The following is a 16,784-nucleotide window of genomic DNA, read 5'->3' on the forward strand; positions in this document are numbered from 1 at the left end:
TCAGCATGTACGGTGATGCAATGGTGGCTGTTCGTAACATAGACTGTTATGTGGCCTGTATATACAAAGCAAAACAAAAACGAAGGGAGACAAATAAATTGTTACCATAACCACGAGGTTTCAACTCTAGTCAAGCGAGCACACTGTGACTGAAGGGGCAATTACCTTTCACTTTTAAACTGACTATATAGAGAAACACTAAATCAGTTTAGAACGATGAAATATTTTTCAAGAAATTTACTTTTGTTAATTTCACAGTAATAGATTATTAGAAGAGAAAATGAAGCTCAATTCTTGAATTTCACATCAAAACCCCAGTGCAAGCACATCAGTGTGACCAACATGAGCTTAATTTTTTCATATTTGGGCTGTTGTGGCTCATTAGGACTTGAAGAAACATGCGAAGTTCAGCCTTTGCCTATTCTAGAATACAAAGCAGTCCTTTAGATAAAAAAATTTACTAGGACTGAGCAGATGCCATCAAGTCCATGATATCACAATGAACTGGTATCGCCACAAGTCTGTGTTTTTGCATTTTTTCTAGCTTACCAAGGCTGTTTCTCATGAACACTGGCTTTTTAAGTACTGTAGAAGGCTAATTTACTAATCCAGCTCACAGTAGTTCTCTCTTTAGTGTACCTTTAACATTAAAATGCCTCCTTTTTATGTGCCTGATGCTTTTGCCTTAATTTATGCACACAAATTTACCTCCAGTGGTATTGTCCAGGTGGTTGTTCGAGCAGCCTTCACCAACATCCTTGGTATGGCTATCCTGGTTCTGTCGCAGTCGAGCCATCATCATGCGGATGTAGTCAATCTTGACTTTTGAGTCTGCTTGCATCTGCTGTGCTTCAGCCAGCATCTTGCGGTCCTTGGAAGGGCCGGAGCTGTACATCTGTAGCATGTTCTCGGCACCCTGCTTTACTTTCAGCTCAATATTCAGCTGCTTCTCTAGTGACTGCAACCGCTGGTCTGTCGTTGAAAGTGGCACATCCCCCTTGTCACCATAGAAGGACTCCGTCGAAAGTGGCTGCACACCTGAACAACATGCAAAGCCACAGATTAAAAGGGACCTTATAATCCATAGACCACTGTGCACTACACATGGGAAACTTGGTTGGAATGCGAGCAACATTTAAACCCAAACACAGCAAAATAAGAATAGCTTTTTTTACTAGGCTAAGCCACTTTTCTAGAACTTCAGAATTCCTTGCCACCCTGCAGGTTGAATGGAAATGTAAGAGGCAAGCCTACATGTTTCTCTACTGCTTCCCCCATCAAACTCTGCCTTAGTCAATATACAAGTTATGCATCACCATTGTTCCTTCATAGTACTACATTTTCCATGCTAACTACCTTCTCACTGTGCATTGTATTGGGATAATGTTCGTGGCCCCCTTCTCTCTGCTCAGCTTGATGAGCAATTATGCTTCTAAGATTGGCCTACACTAATTGAAGTACACTAGGGGCCACATTTTCTTTCAATTTCCATTATTTTTGCATTTCATCATTGGCAGGCATGATTCCAGTCCTTCGTTGCAGCTAGCATCAGAAACTCATTGCGATGGCACATAAAAAATGAATATATGGCAGAACTGAATAGAAGGAAAAGATTCTGGCCCCAGAGATGAATAAGCGTTATTGTTAACTTGTAAACTGAATTCAGTGTGGATAAGGTCAAGATTCATGGCCATATATTGCATCAACCGAGCACAACTGCATGTAGAGAGTGTGCATCAGGGCACTTTTAGGGTGAAGGTAATGTTGCTGAAACCATATTTGTACTAATCTATGGAAGATCAATACTAAAAATACAGTCATTACATCGTGTTTCAACTAGCAGATAGCATCAGCATTTAACTGCAATCAATATTTCTTGAGCATCATCTCCAGTGGCGCAAATGCCACTTGCCCAACATCAAAATGAGGACTTGCATTTGTTTTTTGTTGCACTCTGGAAACTAAGCAGTTTTATTCCCTTTCTCCCATTTGCAAGTCAATTTCATAGATATAAAGGTTTTAGGCCAGCAAGCTTGATTTTGCTCTGAATTTCCTCTATGGGAGATCTCTTTTGCCCATACTTGCACTCATTTGACAACCAGAAAACTATAATGTTTGTGTATGTGGAAGACAGGTGCCTTCTGGAAATAAGAACATATGCTGAACATTATTAATGTTGCAAAATCTTTAAAAAAAACCACAACAACCAACCAGAATGTGTCATGAGATTAATGAAGCATGCATTTTATATTAATAGAATCAAACAGGTTGTTCAATTCTATTAATTCAAAGGGCAATTGTAATTTTAAATCAGCAAAGAGAGGCATAAAACTGCATAACAAGGCATTACTAGAAACTCAAGTACAGTAAAACCTCATTAAACCATACCCGCTTAAACAGCAGTTTCATTTTAAATGTAGTAAAGTCAAATCCCCGACTCAGCGGCCATTGAACATAATGTGTTTTGTATCCGTATAAACCATACCAGGTTATTGCGTACCTATCGGTTAACAAGTAGTGTTTCCACTTTTCGTCGCACAAACACGGCGGTGCGTTGTCTCCATTGGGCGGCCCGACAGAACAACAAGCCTCAGAGATCAGAACGGCCTCCAAGGGCCTTGTGCATTCATGTGTGAAGCCACATCAACATCATTTCGGGGGCATGCCAGAGAGCGTGTGGTGTCGCGCAAGCGAAGACTCGCGTCATGCCGAAGCTCGGATAAAGAAGAAGCTGGATGCTCAGCATAGAAGAAGAATTAGACATTGTTCGTGCTATCGAATGTGACACGAGGAAGTCAGCGCTGGCATGCGACAGGGATCTGCTGTTGAGTACGGTGTATGGCATTTGGAATGCGAAGAAGTTGCTCGGCAGCGCTGCTGCGACTGCGAAGAGATGTCGGCTACGAAGGTCGACTTTTCGCCATTGTTGCCTCTGTTGTTACCGAAGTGTCGGCTAGCAACAGTGATGAGGACGACACAGAAAGCGGCAGCATGGGCGATTCAGGCCCGACAGTGGCAGAAGCTGGGCCAGGCCTCATGAATGCAATCGAGACGAGAACAGCAGCCCTCAATGAAAAAGGCGCCCTGCAACTTTTGCAGTGGTACCGTGCGCATGCACGGAGAATACGTAATGCTAATGAGGAATCTGCCATGCAAGTGTTTGCCAAGAAGAGGGGGGCTGGCTGAAAAGCTCAGCTTCAGTAAGTTTGAGGCCGCTGTCGTCGCTGCTAGGCCACCATGGCATCAAACAAAAATAACATTTTTGTCGTGCAAAGTGAATAAATACGACATGTATTTTTCCCCTTTCATCGCACTCTCTCTGAGTTTAGTTTTTGACATGTAAGTGGTCGATCTCATGCTATTTCGGTTAAACAGTACTACCGTTTAGTATGTACTTTTTCCGAGCTCCGGCCAACTGCGGTTTAACGAGGTTTCATTGTACTAACAGCAGAGCCCCTCCCCCAATAGTTGTGACTGGTGTAGTTAAGTCAGCTTTTTGCCTAACAAATTAGTTGTGTTTTCTGTGCATATTATGATGTAAACAAAGTTCATACACATTTATATGCACGAGTTGAAAGACAAAACAACATAAAACACGGGGCATAACATGACATAGCAAATAACATTACTTCTCAATAAGCTTAAAACAAATTTAAACTATCACAATAGTGAAAAAAACATTAAACAAAAAATGTGTTATTAACCACTATGTTGACATTCACTTTATCCAGTTAAGATAATTTTCTTTCCTTATAATATATATGAAAATGCTTTGCTTTATACAGAGTGCACTTTAAATACATTGCTTGTATTTCATGTTTGTCAGACTGATAATTCATACTGTAGGTAGGTAATGTCTTTTGCATTAGCATTATTGCTAGTGTATTTTCCCGTTATATACGTCTCTTTAATTTAAAAAAAAAACAGCACACTATAATTACCACTGATAAGTTATTCTAGAGAGCAATGCAACTGCATTAAAGGGACCCTGAAACGATTTTGACGATTTTCTACAAACGCACTGAGTCATTATAGTAGGTACTTCTGATCATTAATTCACACATCTAAGTGCTCCGCGTAAAGCGTGTAATTTATTATAAGGTTTTAAATATGTGCATCGCTGCCAATCGCAGCACGCTGCTCGGCGGAATTTTCAGCTGCCCCCACCCATAGGACGTAAATCACCCAATTGACGTCATGTGGGCGAGCTATCCGATTGGCTGCCCAGGGCGCATCATCTATAATTTTTCCACCTTTATGGTGAACAAATGATGTTTGTAATAGTTGGAATGTTAGTTAATTTAATTCTATAAAAGAAAGTAACAGAAAGAGAATGCACAAAAGCAATTTCTCACCACACTTAAGCACTTCCGACACATAGCAAGCGTCTGCTTGTGTTACAATGTGCTCCATTTTGATGAGAGTTCCGCGGTCAGAGTCGGTCTCAGTCTTTTCGCAAGCACTATGATTTAACTTTGTTGCGTTGTGGACTGCAAACGTAGCGACCGGCAATATGTCAAGCTCTGACATTGTGTCCCTCTGCAAAGCAGCAGACGAGCGGACTGGCTGCAGCGCATCGGACTGCCGCTATCCAATCAGTGCCAGGATTTGTGCGTTTGCAGCCGTCACTTTACACCAGAAGATTACTAATGCAATAGTGTTTCGTGAGTCCAGTATTAGGGTAAACGCAAGCGCAAGGAGACAGGGCCTGGCCGTGTCCCCTTGTGGGATATTTCACGGGATGAGTAGAAGCGTAAATGTGAATGGTCTGCACGGTGCAGCTACCTGGTGGCATAGAGCTCAAACACCCATTTACAGTAAAAAAATGTATTCTTCTTTGCTGCTGGTGTAAATTTTTCGCAGGAGTGTAATCATTAACGCATTGTTTTAGTAAATGTTTAGAATGTTTTACACTTGGTTAAAGCAATATTAGCTCTTTGTTTGGCTGGTTAAGCTCTGCGCCAACAGATGGCTAGACCGTGGAGACCGATCAGGCAGCTCCCGTACGTCTACGCTGAAGCTCCTTCACCAGCTTGAGTTTATGCCCCCACCGTTCCGTCGAAGTGCCAAGCTCGCCTGTGGTTACCGGAATGCCAGACATGTTCGGCACTGCGACAGAATGCTCACACTGCACGCTGCTTCGATAGCTCTCGCTTGGGGTCGACTGCCAAGAAGCTGGAGGAGAGTTTGGAGAGGCTTCGCGCGCGCGCTCCTAGAGAACCAGAAGTCGATGACACAACATGCCATCATGACGCAGAGCCAGTGAAGGCGGAGCTTTGCCCCGACCACTCGGCGAATGAGTTGAGGAGAAAATGCATGACTACGGAGGAGGGTAACTTGTAATGAACCGTAGCTCTCTTAATATGAGACGTTTCACACAAATTGTGGTCTGAATGATTAACTTTAGCTGTACTCTACGTGTCTACAAAATTTGTCTGAACCATTTCAGGGGCCCTTTAACATATAAATTTGTAACGAATCTGTGCCTTACTCATTACAGTATTACAGTGCCCCAAAGTTCACACCAGTCATCTTATAATTGGAAAACCAAGAGCTTAAAGAGAAACATTTCTAAAGCAATATAAATATTAGAAAGCACACCAAGTAGCAGCACCCCCCCCCCCCATTATTGCGTCCTTTACCGTATCTACTCATTTTTCAAGTGAATCTTTTCTTCAGGAAGACTGCAAGGGAGAGAGGATGGGAAGGGGAGAGTGTTTATATGTTAAGTTCAGGAAAACTAATTAGTTACTAAAATGAATGTGTGCATCAGAATCGAGGAAAAGAAACTACAAGCCATACACACAAGCCTGCCCCCCCAGGAGTGTTTCCTGCCCGCGATGTAGGAAAGCAAAGTATAACCCAACAAGGTACAAAACAGCATCTCGTACGACATATATGCCTGAAATATGGCTACTCTGATTGTTTGAACCTGGTGACAACTTGTTGGATGTGGATGGCAGGACGAATATATACAGTATACAGCCTGATCAACAGCACAAAACTGACACAATGAAATAACTATGGGGAGCTTCATGTGAATGTGAACACCATGGAGATATAGAAATCAGCACACTATGTAAATAATTGCACACTGTGACAAGCTGTCAATGACCAAGCAGCAGCAGCAGCAGAAACCAAATAAAAAATGAAATGATAGTTCAGGCATTACCACAGTGGCCCCGACATGTGCATTCACAGAGGGAGTATTTAACTATGTAAGCCAAGAAAATTCTTGGATGAATGTTGCATGCTTCTGGCTGACCGAACTTCTCCAACACTATCATCTGACATGCCAATGCGCCATTACCAATAACAAGTACGTACAGTGCAGCACAATGCAATGCAGCACCAACTAGTATGCAAAATCACAGTGGCACATCTGCTGGATGACTTGTCAGCTAGCTCACTCTGTGAAGGTAGCTAAAGCCTGAAAACAGATAACTTCTCAAGAATTATTAAAATATTTAATCCCTCAACTGGTTGAAAAGAAAAATGGTGTGCAAGCCTTACACAAGGATATATGGGGTCTTTATTAAATGTAAACTAGCTAGCTGAGCAAAATCTGCTTGCCCAGGCAGTTTATGTGCTTTGGCAGACACAATTTTTGTGATCTGAGTCATCAAATGCATAATTAACAAAAACTTCTGAATTAACTTTTTGCTGTCACAAATATGGTATATAGTTATAGTTGAAGCACCAAGACAATCCTACTAAGGAGGCAACTTCACTTTGTTTGATTCTCCTGGAATGCTTCTGTTCAAAGATATTCATTACCAGATTAAACATTCAGTCAACTAATTTCGCTTTCAGGGTCATGGATCTTGACAATGCCAAGCCATGAGGGAACGTCATGAGGGAAAAGAAAAAGGACAGGCATTGCCTGTTTGATAGCAAAAGCTCAGCTGTTATCTCTGCCAACTTGCAAACGATCTGCCACACACAGTAAGCTATGTCACAATGGGGGCTTGACATTGTGTGGAGATCCAAGCCCCTGAATGAGAAATTCAGAAGCATGGAAATACAACTGTCTTAAAGTTTCAAATATAGAAATATACTACAATCACGATAACGAGAAAATTAATGTGGAGGTTGGTTAATTATGTATTTGGTGACTATCTCAAAAATTGTGAATGCCAAAGCAACAAGCAGCCTGTACAAGCATATTCTACATAGGTAGCATAGTGTTTTTATTAAAAGTGGTGTTAGTTGTTGAAAACCCTGTATAGCCTTCCACAAGATTTGATTACATCTGCTTTATTTAAATGTGCAAATACGCTTGAGGGAAGGAGGGGGACACACTAGTGATCAGCTGTGCTGCTTTGCCCAATAAACCTGTAAGCAACAATATTGTCAACAGCTGCCAAACTAACTAAAGGAACACTAAATCCCATTTATACTATATATGCTAAGGTGTGCGTATCATTCAAAATTTTGAATACAAATCAAATAGGCTTTGTTATTCAAATTGTATTCAATTGGAGAATCCACTATTCAAAGTTGTCGAACATTAATTTCTGATTCAAACATAAAGAATAACAATGGTTACTGGAGTCATGAGGGAGCGAGACTGATGCAAGTGAGAACTGTTCTGAATAATTTTGCTGCAGGAGAGCCTTGGTTGATGTGCGGAGGCACCAGTTCCTGAGCGAACGCAAGGGGGCAGATAACTTTTGCTTAATAGTTTCCAGTTGTTTAAAAAGTTTAAAGAACGCCTCACTTTTAGGCAGCTCATTTATGAATGTGTTGTCTCGATTTAGGAAAGGCAATTGATTATTTATAGTCTAGTTTTAGATGGTGTTGTCACAATTCTCCCTCTCAACAAACACAGAACTCTATACGTGCATCTGCTGGTGTGCTGTTCTCTTAGTTCATTACTGTCATTTATCATGGTGCAGTAGATAACTAAAGCAGTTGTTTCTCATTTACAAGCTCCTAAGCTGACTGGACATCCAGTTGCGAATGGCATTACACGCATGTATGAAATGATGTATATAAACCCGTTTTATTACTTAATAGACCTCACGCAACCATTATATTTCACTTCATTTACAAATGACAACTATTCGATATACCAAGGTCGTTTTGTCTAGACTATTCATATTTGATTCAGAGATTTCACTATTTGCACACTCCTAATTTCAGTGAACTCTCACCGATTTTGCTGGCCATGGTTGCTGCTGCGGTCTTGTTGAATAGCTCACACAGAGAAAATAAATGAAGTACATGTCCAATGGTGAAATAAAAACGTCTCCCTGCGCAACTGCCTGATGGTGGTCTAGGCATTAAGCCACAATCGCATGCATTCTTCTCTTGTGCCAATGCCAAGTAGCTCTTCAAGACGATTGGTGTGTGCCAAACATTGCATAGCACATGAGCGCAAGAGCAGACGTGAAAACTTCACAAAAGCTGCACTTCATATATATTCCAACATGTGTGTTGGATCTGCATAACTTTATTATGGCCTGACTATTTCTCATGGCATACAGCAGGTATTACCAAATCCTGAATAGGAGCTTACCACCATATGCCAATGCAGTGTACGAACTATAATCATTGCAATCCAGCGGCGCTAACATATGGGGCAGAAACTTGTAGGTTAATTAAGAAGCTTGAGAACAAGTTAAGGACTGCGCAAAGAGTGATGGAGCGAAAAATGTTAGGCACAACTTTAAGAGATGGGAAGAGGGCAGTGTGGATCACTGAGCAAACGGTGATAGCCAATACTATTCTAGTTTACATTATGAGAAATAAATGGAGCTAGACAGGCCATGTAATGCGTAGCGCAGATAACCAATGGACCATTAGTTACAGAATTGGTGCCAAGGGAAGGGAAGCACAGTTGAGAACAGCAGAAAATTAGGTGGGGTGATGAAATTATGTTGGAATTGGCTAGGGCAAGACAAGTAATTCGAGATCGCTGGGAGGGGCTTTCGTCCTGCAGTGGACATTAGGAAAAGAGAAAAAAGTAAGAAAGAAGAAAAAAAGAAGGCTGGTGATGATGACTTTCCGTTAGAGTGTCTAAGTTCATTTTGTACTTGACCATCAATTTGACACAACATAAACATCTTACATAGTGTCATGACACTATGATAGATGACACTATGGTATTGACGTGACAATTTAGTGTCATGTCATCTGCCCCTAGGAGTAGATGATACGCGCTCAGCCTCGTCATTGTAGCTGTTAGCTGTGTGTCATGAGGACGAAGGAGCCATGTTCTGCTTGTCGAGGGAAGAATGTTGAGAGGTCTATGCACAGAATAGTATGACACATATCTTAATCAGGGTGTCTACCAAGTTGACATTCCAAAATTCCCTGAGTAATTCCCAGAGTTTTCGAGGTTTTCCCTGAGTGCCTTTGGAAAATTCCCTGCATGACAGATAACTTTGTTTTATGTCAAGATAGGCTGACACCATGCCACCCAATGCTGTCACTCTCTAGCAAGCATGTTAGAAAATAAAAAGCGACTTAATCCACTTTGAATATAGACCGTTTTTTTTGTAGGCGCCGCCATATTGTGAACGCAGTGGCGCCGCCTATGAGCAGCGCCATACTGGCTTGGGTGAAAGCGGTCGTTTGCATGGCAGGTATACGCTCGGCGGTAGGTTCTGGCGTTTCGCGGTTGTGCGGTCTGTTTAGTATGACATGCGTCTTCTACGTGGTAAACGGTTCTGTGAGACGTGCTGAAGGCGTCATGGCCGGAAGTTCTGCTGGCGTTGAGGTGGAAGGAACACGCAGCACGATGTGCGCGCATATTTGAGCCTACAATCAGCCTCGGAGATCAATTGTGTATTTCTGAATGTTCCAATCACTAATGTGACCTTATTGCAGTATTATCCTCTATTTCTAAGCTGCAGTTTAGGAGCCATGAAATATATGCGACGATCGTAACACCGTGGGTACCGTACTGCTACTATAGGAGCTGTGATGTTATACTCTGACAAGCGTTCAAACTGTTCGCTGCAGGTTACATTGCGTGACTACTTGGTTCAATGGATGAGGTTTCCACCCATGACAGTTTACGAACTGCGCGTGCATCCTAAGCAGTGGTAGGTGCTGTATTGCTGATAACTTTGTTCTATATACCACATCGTCCAAGCATACGGCCTCATCAGTTATAGATCTATAAACGTTGTGCAGCGTGACTATGCGAAGTCGTATTGCGGCGTTAGCCCATTTTCTCTTGCCTTTTTGAGAAAAAGGATGATAACCAAATTTTTTTTTTCGGTTGTGTTCATTCCGTTCCCTACGACGCACTCACACGTATCACGGAAATTTTGTACTCGAAAATAGTCATCGCATTCTTTTTATGCGATCCCTCTCATATATTATGGCCGTATACAGGCCAAAAAGGCAATGCCGAAATGCACAGCTTACATATTTATCGTGTTGGTTCACCAACCACAGTGATTGCTATGTTGAGCAGCGCCATCGGCCTCATGCAGGAAGGCTAGCGACGTATGGTAATTTGAAGCCTACCAGACTTGAAATGCGCGAGAACGATGCCAGTGCATCACAAATATTTGATAGTGCCTGCTGCTTAGATGTTTCGTGGTTGCCTTAGGTTGGCCGTGCACGAGCATGCGCTCTTATGCTTTATGTTTTACTCCCTACGCCAGGCGATCAGATAGTGAGCAGATTTACCATTTCATGCTGCTAATACAGAGACACCGGTTTTCTTTGTTGAATTAAAACCTATGTAAGCAAAATAGTTCACAACACATACACACACCGCGACTGATAATGTGCGTACACCGCAGCTGATAAAGTGTGTTACATTTTTGCGCCCCCAAGAGATATTTCCGCCTATACTGTAGTTACCAATGCACCAAAACGCTTCCCTGACGACCATATATGAACGGACATGGCGTAAATTTTCCAAAGTACCATCTAAAACATCTCCAAATCGTTCCGCAGCACGTGGCAGCAATACTTTCAAGTAGCGCAGCGCCGGATCGCCCAAGCCAAAGCGAAGGAAAGGCTCTCCGCACGCCCATGCTCCTCGCCCGATGAAAAGGTCTATAGGGAGTAGTGTTTATTTTATTCAAAAAAGAAACAGAAGAGAGGGGTTAGTAAAATGCACCACGAATTAAATATCTTTGAAAAAAAAAATGGTAAAAGCCATTGCAAATCGAGTCGAACATTCTCAAATACGAATAAAAAAGACATGCATACAGAAGCAAATTTTTCGCATAAGAGCTATTTCTATCAACTGACAGCAAGCTCATTGCATGGTATGATGCCCAAACTTTGTCCCAAGTGAGATTCTCTCTCAACAGCTGGTAAGTCAACCTGAACTATCCTGACATACCGTATTTACTCGAATCTAACGCACACTTTTTTTCCCGATACAACGGGTCTAAAAATTGTGTCCCACATAACTTGAGCCAAACATTAAATATATGCAAATGCCACATAGCTGAACAGAACCAAGGCGATGTTATTTGTTGCCGCTTGGAGATAGATTATTTTTTTTATTCTGCCTAATTAGATAATTAGTATTTATTAATGAACATTTCAAATATAATTATATTCAAAGTGTCAACGTGAAAATTGTACAGCAACTTCAAAAACTTCTGACACAGCTTTCTGTTGCTCAATACATGCTACAAAAAAAAAAAAAGTTTTTGCGAGCGTAAAAGAAGCCGGCGAATGCACACAAAATTGCCACGTGACTGGCCACTTGAGGCACTTTACGCTTATTCATGGGCTTCATTCACGCTCTGAAAAACACTTTTATGTAGCACATGATTAATTAAGACTAATTATCAAATTAGGCAGAATTTAAAAGATAGTCTGAGCATCTCCAAGCAACAGCAAACATTTACCTGGGACAGCCTATATATGAACGAGAAGAAAGGAAACCGAGGGACAGGGAGTTTCTTTAGCTGCACCAAATTTTCAAAAATTGCCTGTGGTAGATAGCACAATTCTAACCCTTTACCTAAATTAGTTTATGAGATGCCCATTACTTGTACAAGAAAACATACTTAATTGAATAATTAACAATCACACTAATTCATTTTTTAACTATTTACAGCACTTAGTTCAATCTAAGAATTGCAGCTAGTGAGTATGCAAAGCCTATCAACTTGTAACAAATTTTGAGGATGGCACTGGTTTCGAGATTTGTGCTGTCAAACTTGTGCTAAAAATGCACTGTTGTTCCACTTACTTGTTTAAGAAAATGCTGTTTTATGTATTGATGCTCAAAAATAACTGAAACGCCAATGCATTTCATCGGACACTTGTTCAGAAAAATTACTTAGAAACTGGCGTAGTCCCGAGAATTCGTTCCAAGTCTATGTGCAGTGCATACTCACTAGCCAAAATTCGTAGCTTGAAATATGTGCCGTAAAGTAATTAATTGAAAAGAAAATTAGCATAATTGTTTAATTACTAACTTAAGCATTTTGATTTCTCATACAAGTAATGGCTACCTTTTTGAATAATTTAGATCAAGGGCTAGAATTGTGCTATCTGCCACAGGCAATATTTCAAAAATTTGGTGCAGCTAAAAAAAATCACCCTGTATTAGTGTTACATTACGGGTACGCATGTCTCAAAACTGGTCCTATATAGGTGTATAGTCTCAGACAAGCAGCCTGCAAACTCAAATGGAAAGCTCCGTTCCCTGAACACCACCAGATGATGTTGCCCTCAGTGCATCACGGGCGGCAAAACAGACTAATTGTGCTCACACCATCGTGGAAGTACCGGCACAGCATGGTCACACCTCGAATTTCCCTTTATGAGGTGGCGGCAGAGCAGATGTTCGCTGCCATGTCACTTTAAACAGATCATATTTAAGGGAGTGCATGCAGCAGCGGCCTGCTCCTGTCTGCACTAGTGTGTGCTTAGAAAGCTAGCTAGCACTCGAGCATTAGATAGGAACACAGTACTTTAAAAAAAGGACACTATAAAGCATTCTATACACTGAATTGTCATGGAGGAAGCAAGATTTTAGACTGCCAAGGGCAATTCTGTGAACTCGAGATCAGAAGCGAAAACAACTAGCCAGCGCCACAGCTAAAGCTTTATATACTTGTTTACATACTTGTAACCATTCAGATGATAGTGGCAATAGGCTGAATAAATAAACAACTGTTAGGAATTTGCCACATCTAAAGATAATTGCAACTGTGCTCACACTGCCAATGCGTAATTCTCCAAATCAGCTAAAAAGAGAACTTCAAAAATCTGTAAGGATTAAGCATGCCTCAGTGCACCAACAATAAACAGAAAAAGAAAACAATACGACAACCCAAAAACGATAAAGGCTACCTACCAAGCCTAATATACCAAATTAAGAAGCAAATTTATTGGCATGACAAGCGGAAGACCACCAACTTTATGCACTGTTGTTTTTTCTGTATTATCCGCTGAATCAATTTAAACGTTTAGATGCTAATCCATCAGAGTGCAGTGTGCCTTTCTTCCTAGTGTGCGTCGCCCTGCTTTACTGCTGGAAATGATTTTGCAAATATGCATCCGATGAGCTAGGGCAGACACCATTCTCAAAAGAATGAAGTACTGCTCGACAAATCTTGACGGAATGAGCAAATTTAATAAATCAGGAAGAGATTATGGAGAGATCAAAATTCCCACCTTGCTTCATTATTTAATTCCACTCAATGCTCCAACTGAAGCAGGTTAAGTAAGCAATTTATTACCAAGATTTAACAGAATAAAATTGTTTGTGAAAGGCTCCCGTTAAATAAATAACAAGATGATGCTCCCCCAACAAACATTTCATGAAAATTATTTACTTTTGAGCTGACGGTGCACAAGATCAGATTGAGCATGCATACTTTCACGAGCAAACTTAATGCTAAAACATGGCATTTAACTTGCTCTTTGCACATGTATGATGTAGCATGCAAAATGAGTCTCTGAAGGACATTCACCTTCGGGTGACGGATGCCCCTGGGTGACCAGAATATCAGCGGTGAGGTCACTGAGTTGCCGCTGCAGGTCATTGAGGCGTGAATTGGCTTTCTTGACAATGGAGTTCACATGGGACAGGCTCTTGCGGTCGGTGGTTGCCTTGCGCAGATTTTCAGCACCCTCTTTTATCTTTAGCTCTTTGCGTATGTCCTCCTTGAGCTTACGCTTGAGCTCCTCCAATTGCCGTTGAAGGCTGGGCTCATTTCCACCACCACCGCCATCCCCGCTAGCCCGTGATGCTCCGCACAAGCCGTACTTGCCAGCTATCTCCTGAGAGGCCACTCTGCTCATGTCTGGAGCCCAGACTGAAAGAAAATCAAGGTCAACGCCATTTATAATTAAAAGAAATAAAGAATTGTTCCTGTTTTCCCAGCAGATGGCCATGTTTGCCAGACCTTGCAAACATCAGTCAGGGAAAACAGTATCAGGAGTATAACTGTTATTTTCCAATGATTTCGGTTCTAGAGGGAAATGTTATGGATAACTAGTACAGTGGTCATGCTATGATGTTCTGATATTGCTATGAATACCCCAGGGTGGTATCAGCAAAGCTGTGGGCTCCCAATACAATGTGTACAAAAGGCTGACTGACCTTTAAAACATATATAGGAGCTAATTAATGCATAAAGAACCCTACAACAACAAACAAATTTTAGCTTACCATTCCATACCAATGAGGCTTTCGTGAGCTACAACTATACTTTCCAATTAACTCGCACGCTAAAAATCACTAAAACCTACTGCCTGGACCTTTGCGGCAGCAAAAGACCTGCTAGGCCTACAGTAAACTGGATGCGAGACAGGAGCTGCAATTTCAAGACCAAAAAACCAACTGTGCATCACTTGTAGCAAGACCTCATTAGTTGCATAGTGTCGGTGAGAAATTATTGTGCGCGCTCTATGCCTTTTTTTTTTTTTTTTCCATAGTGGACATGCCTGATTTCAAGCGACAAGTTTTTGTGCATGAATTAGCACTTCAGCTACTTGGTGCACAGCAACCACTTGTCCCTCAATAGAGCCTAACCTTGGACATTAGCTGCCATTAGACAGTGCAAGAACTGTTGCTATCAAGAAAAAGCATTGCTAACAATGTTACCTCTCAGCCCAAGCCTAGACACACCACTGTTAAATACTTCAATAATGTTGACCGATTAGACTTGCTCAATAACAAGCAAGGATAAGTGCATGGAAAGCTTCCATATTTTTTAACAATCCATTCCATTTTCTGTCCATTGCCCCTCTGTGGTTGGCTCCCGCACTGCTGTGCCACCACTATCACGAAGACTGGGCACAGCTGATAAGAAGACTGAAAAATTAAATGGATCATTAAAAAAATACTGCTGCTGACCTTCACACAACTTTGTCCTCAACCTCAGAAAAACACCTATAACTGCTGCTCATAAGGAGTAAGAAGGTGGCATAATTATGGAACAAGTCCAAATTTCTCTCACTGCTTGTGTGTGCTCTCTTTCAGCACAAGATTCAACTTCACAAAGAACTCATTTATCAGACCTACACTATGATTTTATTGAAGATACCAGTTTAATGGCATATATCCTAGCCCCTTGAAGCCAAGAGGCAACGCTTAAAAGACAAAGGTACATAAATACCAACCCATCCATACATCTACACTGTACGCTGCAAGCCGTCTGTAACGCTTCGTTTGAGACGCCACAGATGCCTAGGACGCCATGTGGGAACAAAAACAAAGGCCACTATGTAAGCCTTCGTCAAACAGCAACAGTAGATGGCATGTGTCCGACAGGCAGGAACACACACACACCCTTCGTGAAGAGATGTGTGACAGCACTCACTGGGTTTTTAAATTCTACATGACTGCCCCAATGATGACATATATTACTCTGAAGATTAAAACCAAAGCTCCTAAAAAATTACATGGCATTAAAACACTCCACCACATGTCATACAAATGTAGCATTCAATTATATACTGTAAATTAAGCAAAACATACAGAGGTATGCTTTGCAGATGCCTCATGCTCTTAGTCTTTAGAGCAGATTTGAACTGCTGATTTGTCTCCATCAATGCATTCAAGAGTAGGTAAAACATTTTGAAAGCATGGCAAAATGCATGTGTTCCTAACTTTCAGAGAAGTGAACGCCTTATAGTGAAAATAAGGTAGGTGAGAAAGTAATTTTACCACGAGAACTGACTATTGTAGTGGTAGCGGCCCTTTCAATGTACATTTAACAACGGGTGAAAAGTGCTTATACAAGATTTTGAATGTATTTGTTAATAAGTACACTGCACTTAATAGAGCCAGTGGGACAAAGTAACCCAGCATGGTGTCTATAATTACCAATAATTTCAATATACACTGGCAAGATAGCCTGTTTTTGTGTAACCAAAAACGGAAATTTTGGTGCATGAAGTAAATGCTTGCCACAGAAAATTTTTAAGAAAAATTCTCTTAAGGAAACAACTAAGCTCATGTACACAAACAAGTCAGCTGATGAAGAGCAAAAAAAAAAAAAAAAAAAAAGAAATTATGGGGACGTGCCAAAACCACTTTCTGATTATGAGGCACGCCGTAGTGGAGGACTCCGGAAATTTTGACCACCTGGGGTTCTTTAACGTGCACCTAAATCTAAGTACATGGGTATTCTCGTAATTTGCCCCCATCGAAATGCGGCCGCTGTGGCCGGGATTCGATCCCGCGACCTCGTGCTCAGCAGCCCAACACCATAGCCACTGAGCAACCACGGCGGGTCTGATGAAGAGCAGAATGGTTCACCAAAGTTCTTCCCTTTTCGAACAATGTGCTTCCAAAATTCATGTCTCGCCCACTCAAAATAACCCTGCAATACACTGAA

At 41.4% G+C, this 16,784-nt stretch overlaps 1 protein-coding gene across 3 annotated transcripts in view; it reads right to left on the minus strand.

Moving 5' to 3' along the window:
- The window catches only part of Pkn (serine/threonine-protein kinase N), a 178,157-nt gene that overhangs the window by 156,217 nt on the left and 5,156 nt on the right, over positions 1 to 16,784 (minus strand). For all 3 annotated transcript variants that reach the window (XM_075699852.1, XM_075699861.1, XM_075699868.1), the window contains 2 exons: positions 13,911 to 14,255; positions 709 to 1,038 (listed from right to left, as the gene is read on the minus strand). In XM_075699852.1, coding sequence (XP_075555967.1) covers positions 709 to 1,038; positions 13,911 to 14,241 — 661 coding nt within the window. In that variant the 5' untranslated portion in view covers positions 14,242 to 14,255. The remainder of the gene's footprint in view (positions 1 to 708; positions 1,039 to 13,910; positions 14,256 to 16,784) is intronic.

Source organism: Dermacentor variabilis, chromosome 1 (assembly GCF_050947875.1).
Source record: "Dermacentor variabilis isolate Ectoservices chromosome 1, ASM5094787v1, whole genome shotgun sequence".
NCBI lineage: Eukaryota > Metazoa > Arthropoda > Arachnida > Ixodida > Ixodidae > Dermacentor > Dermacentor variabilis.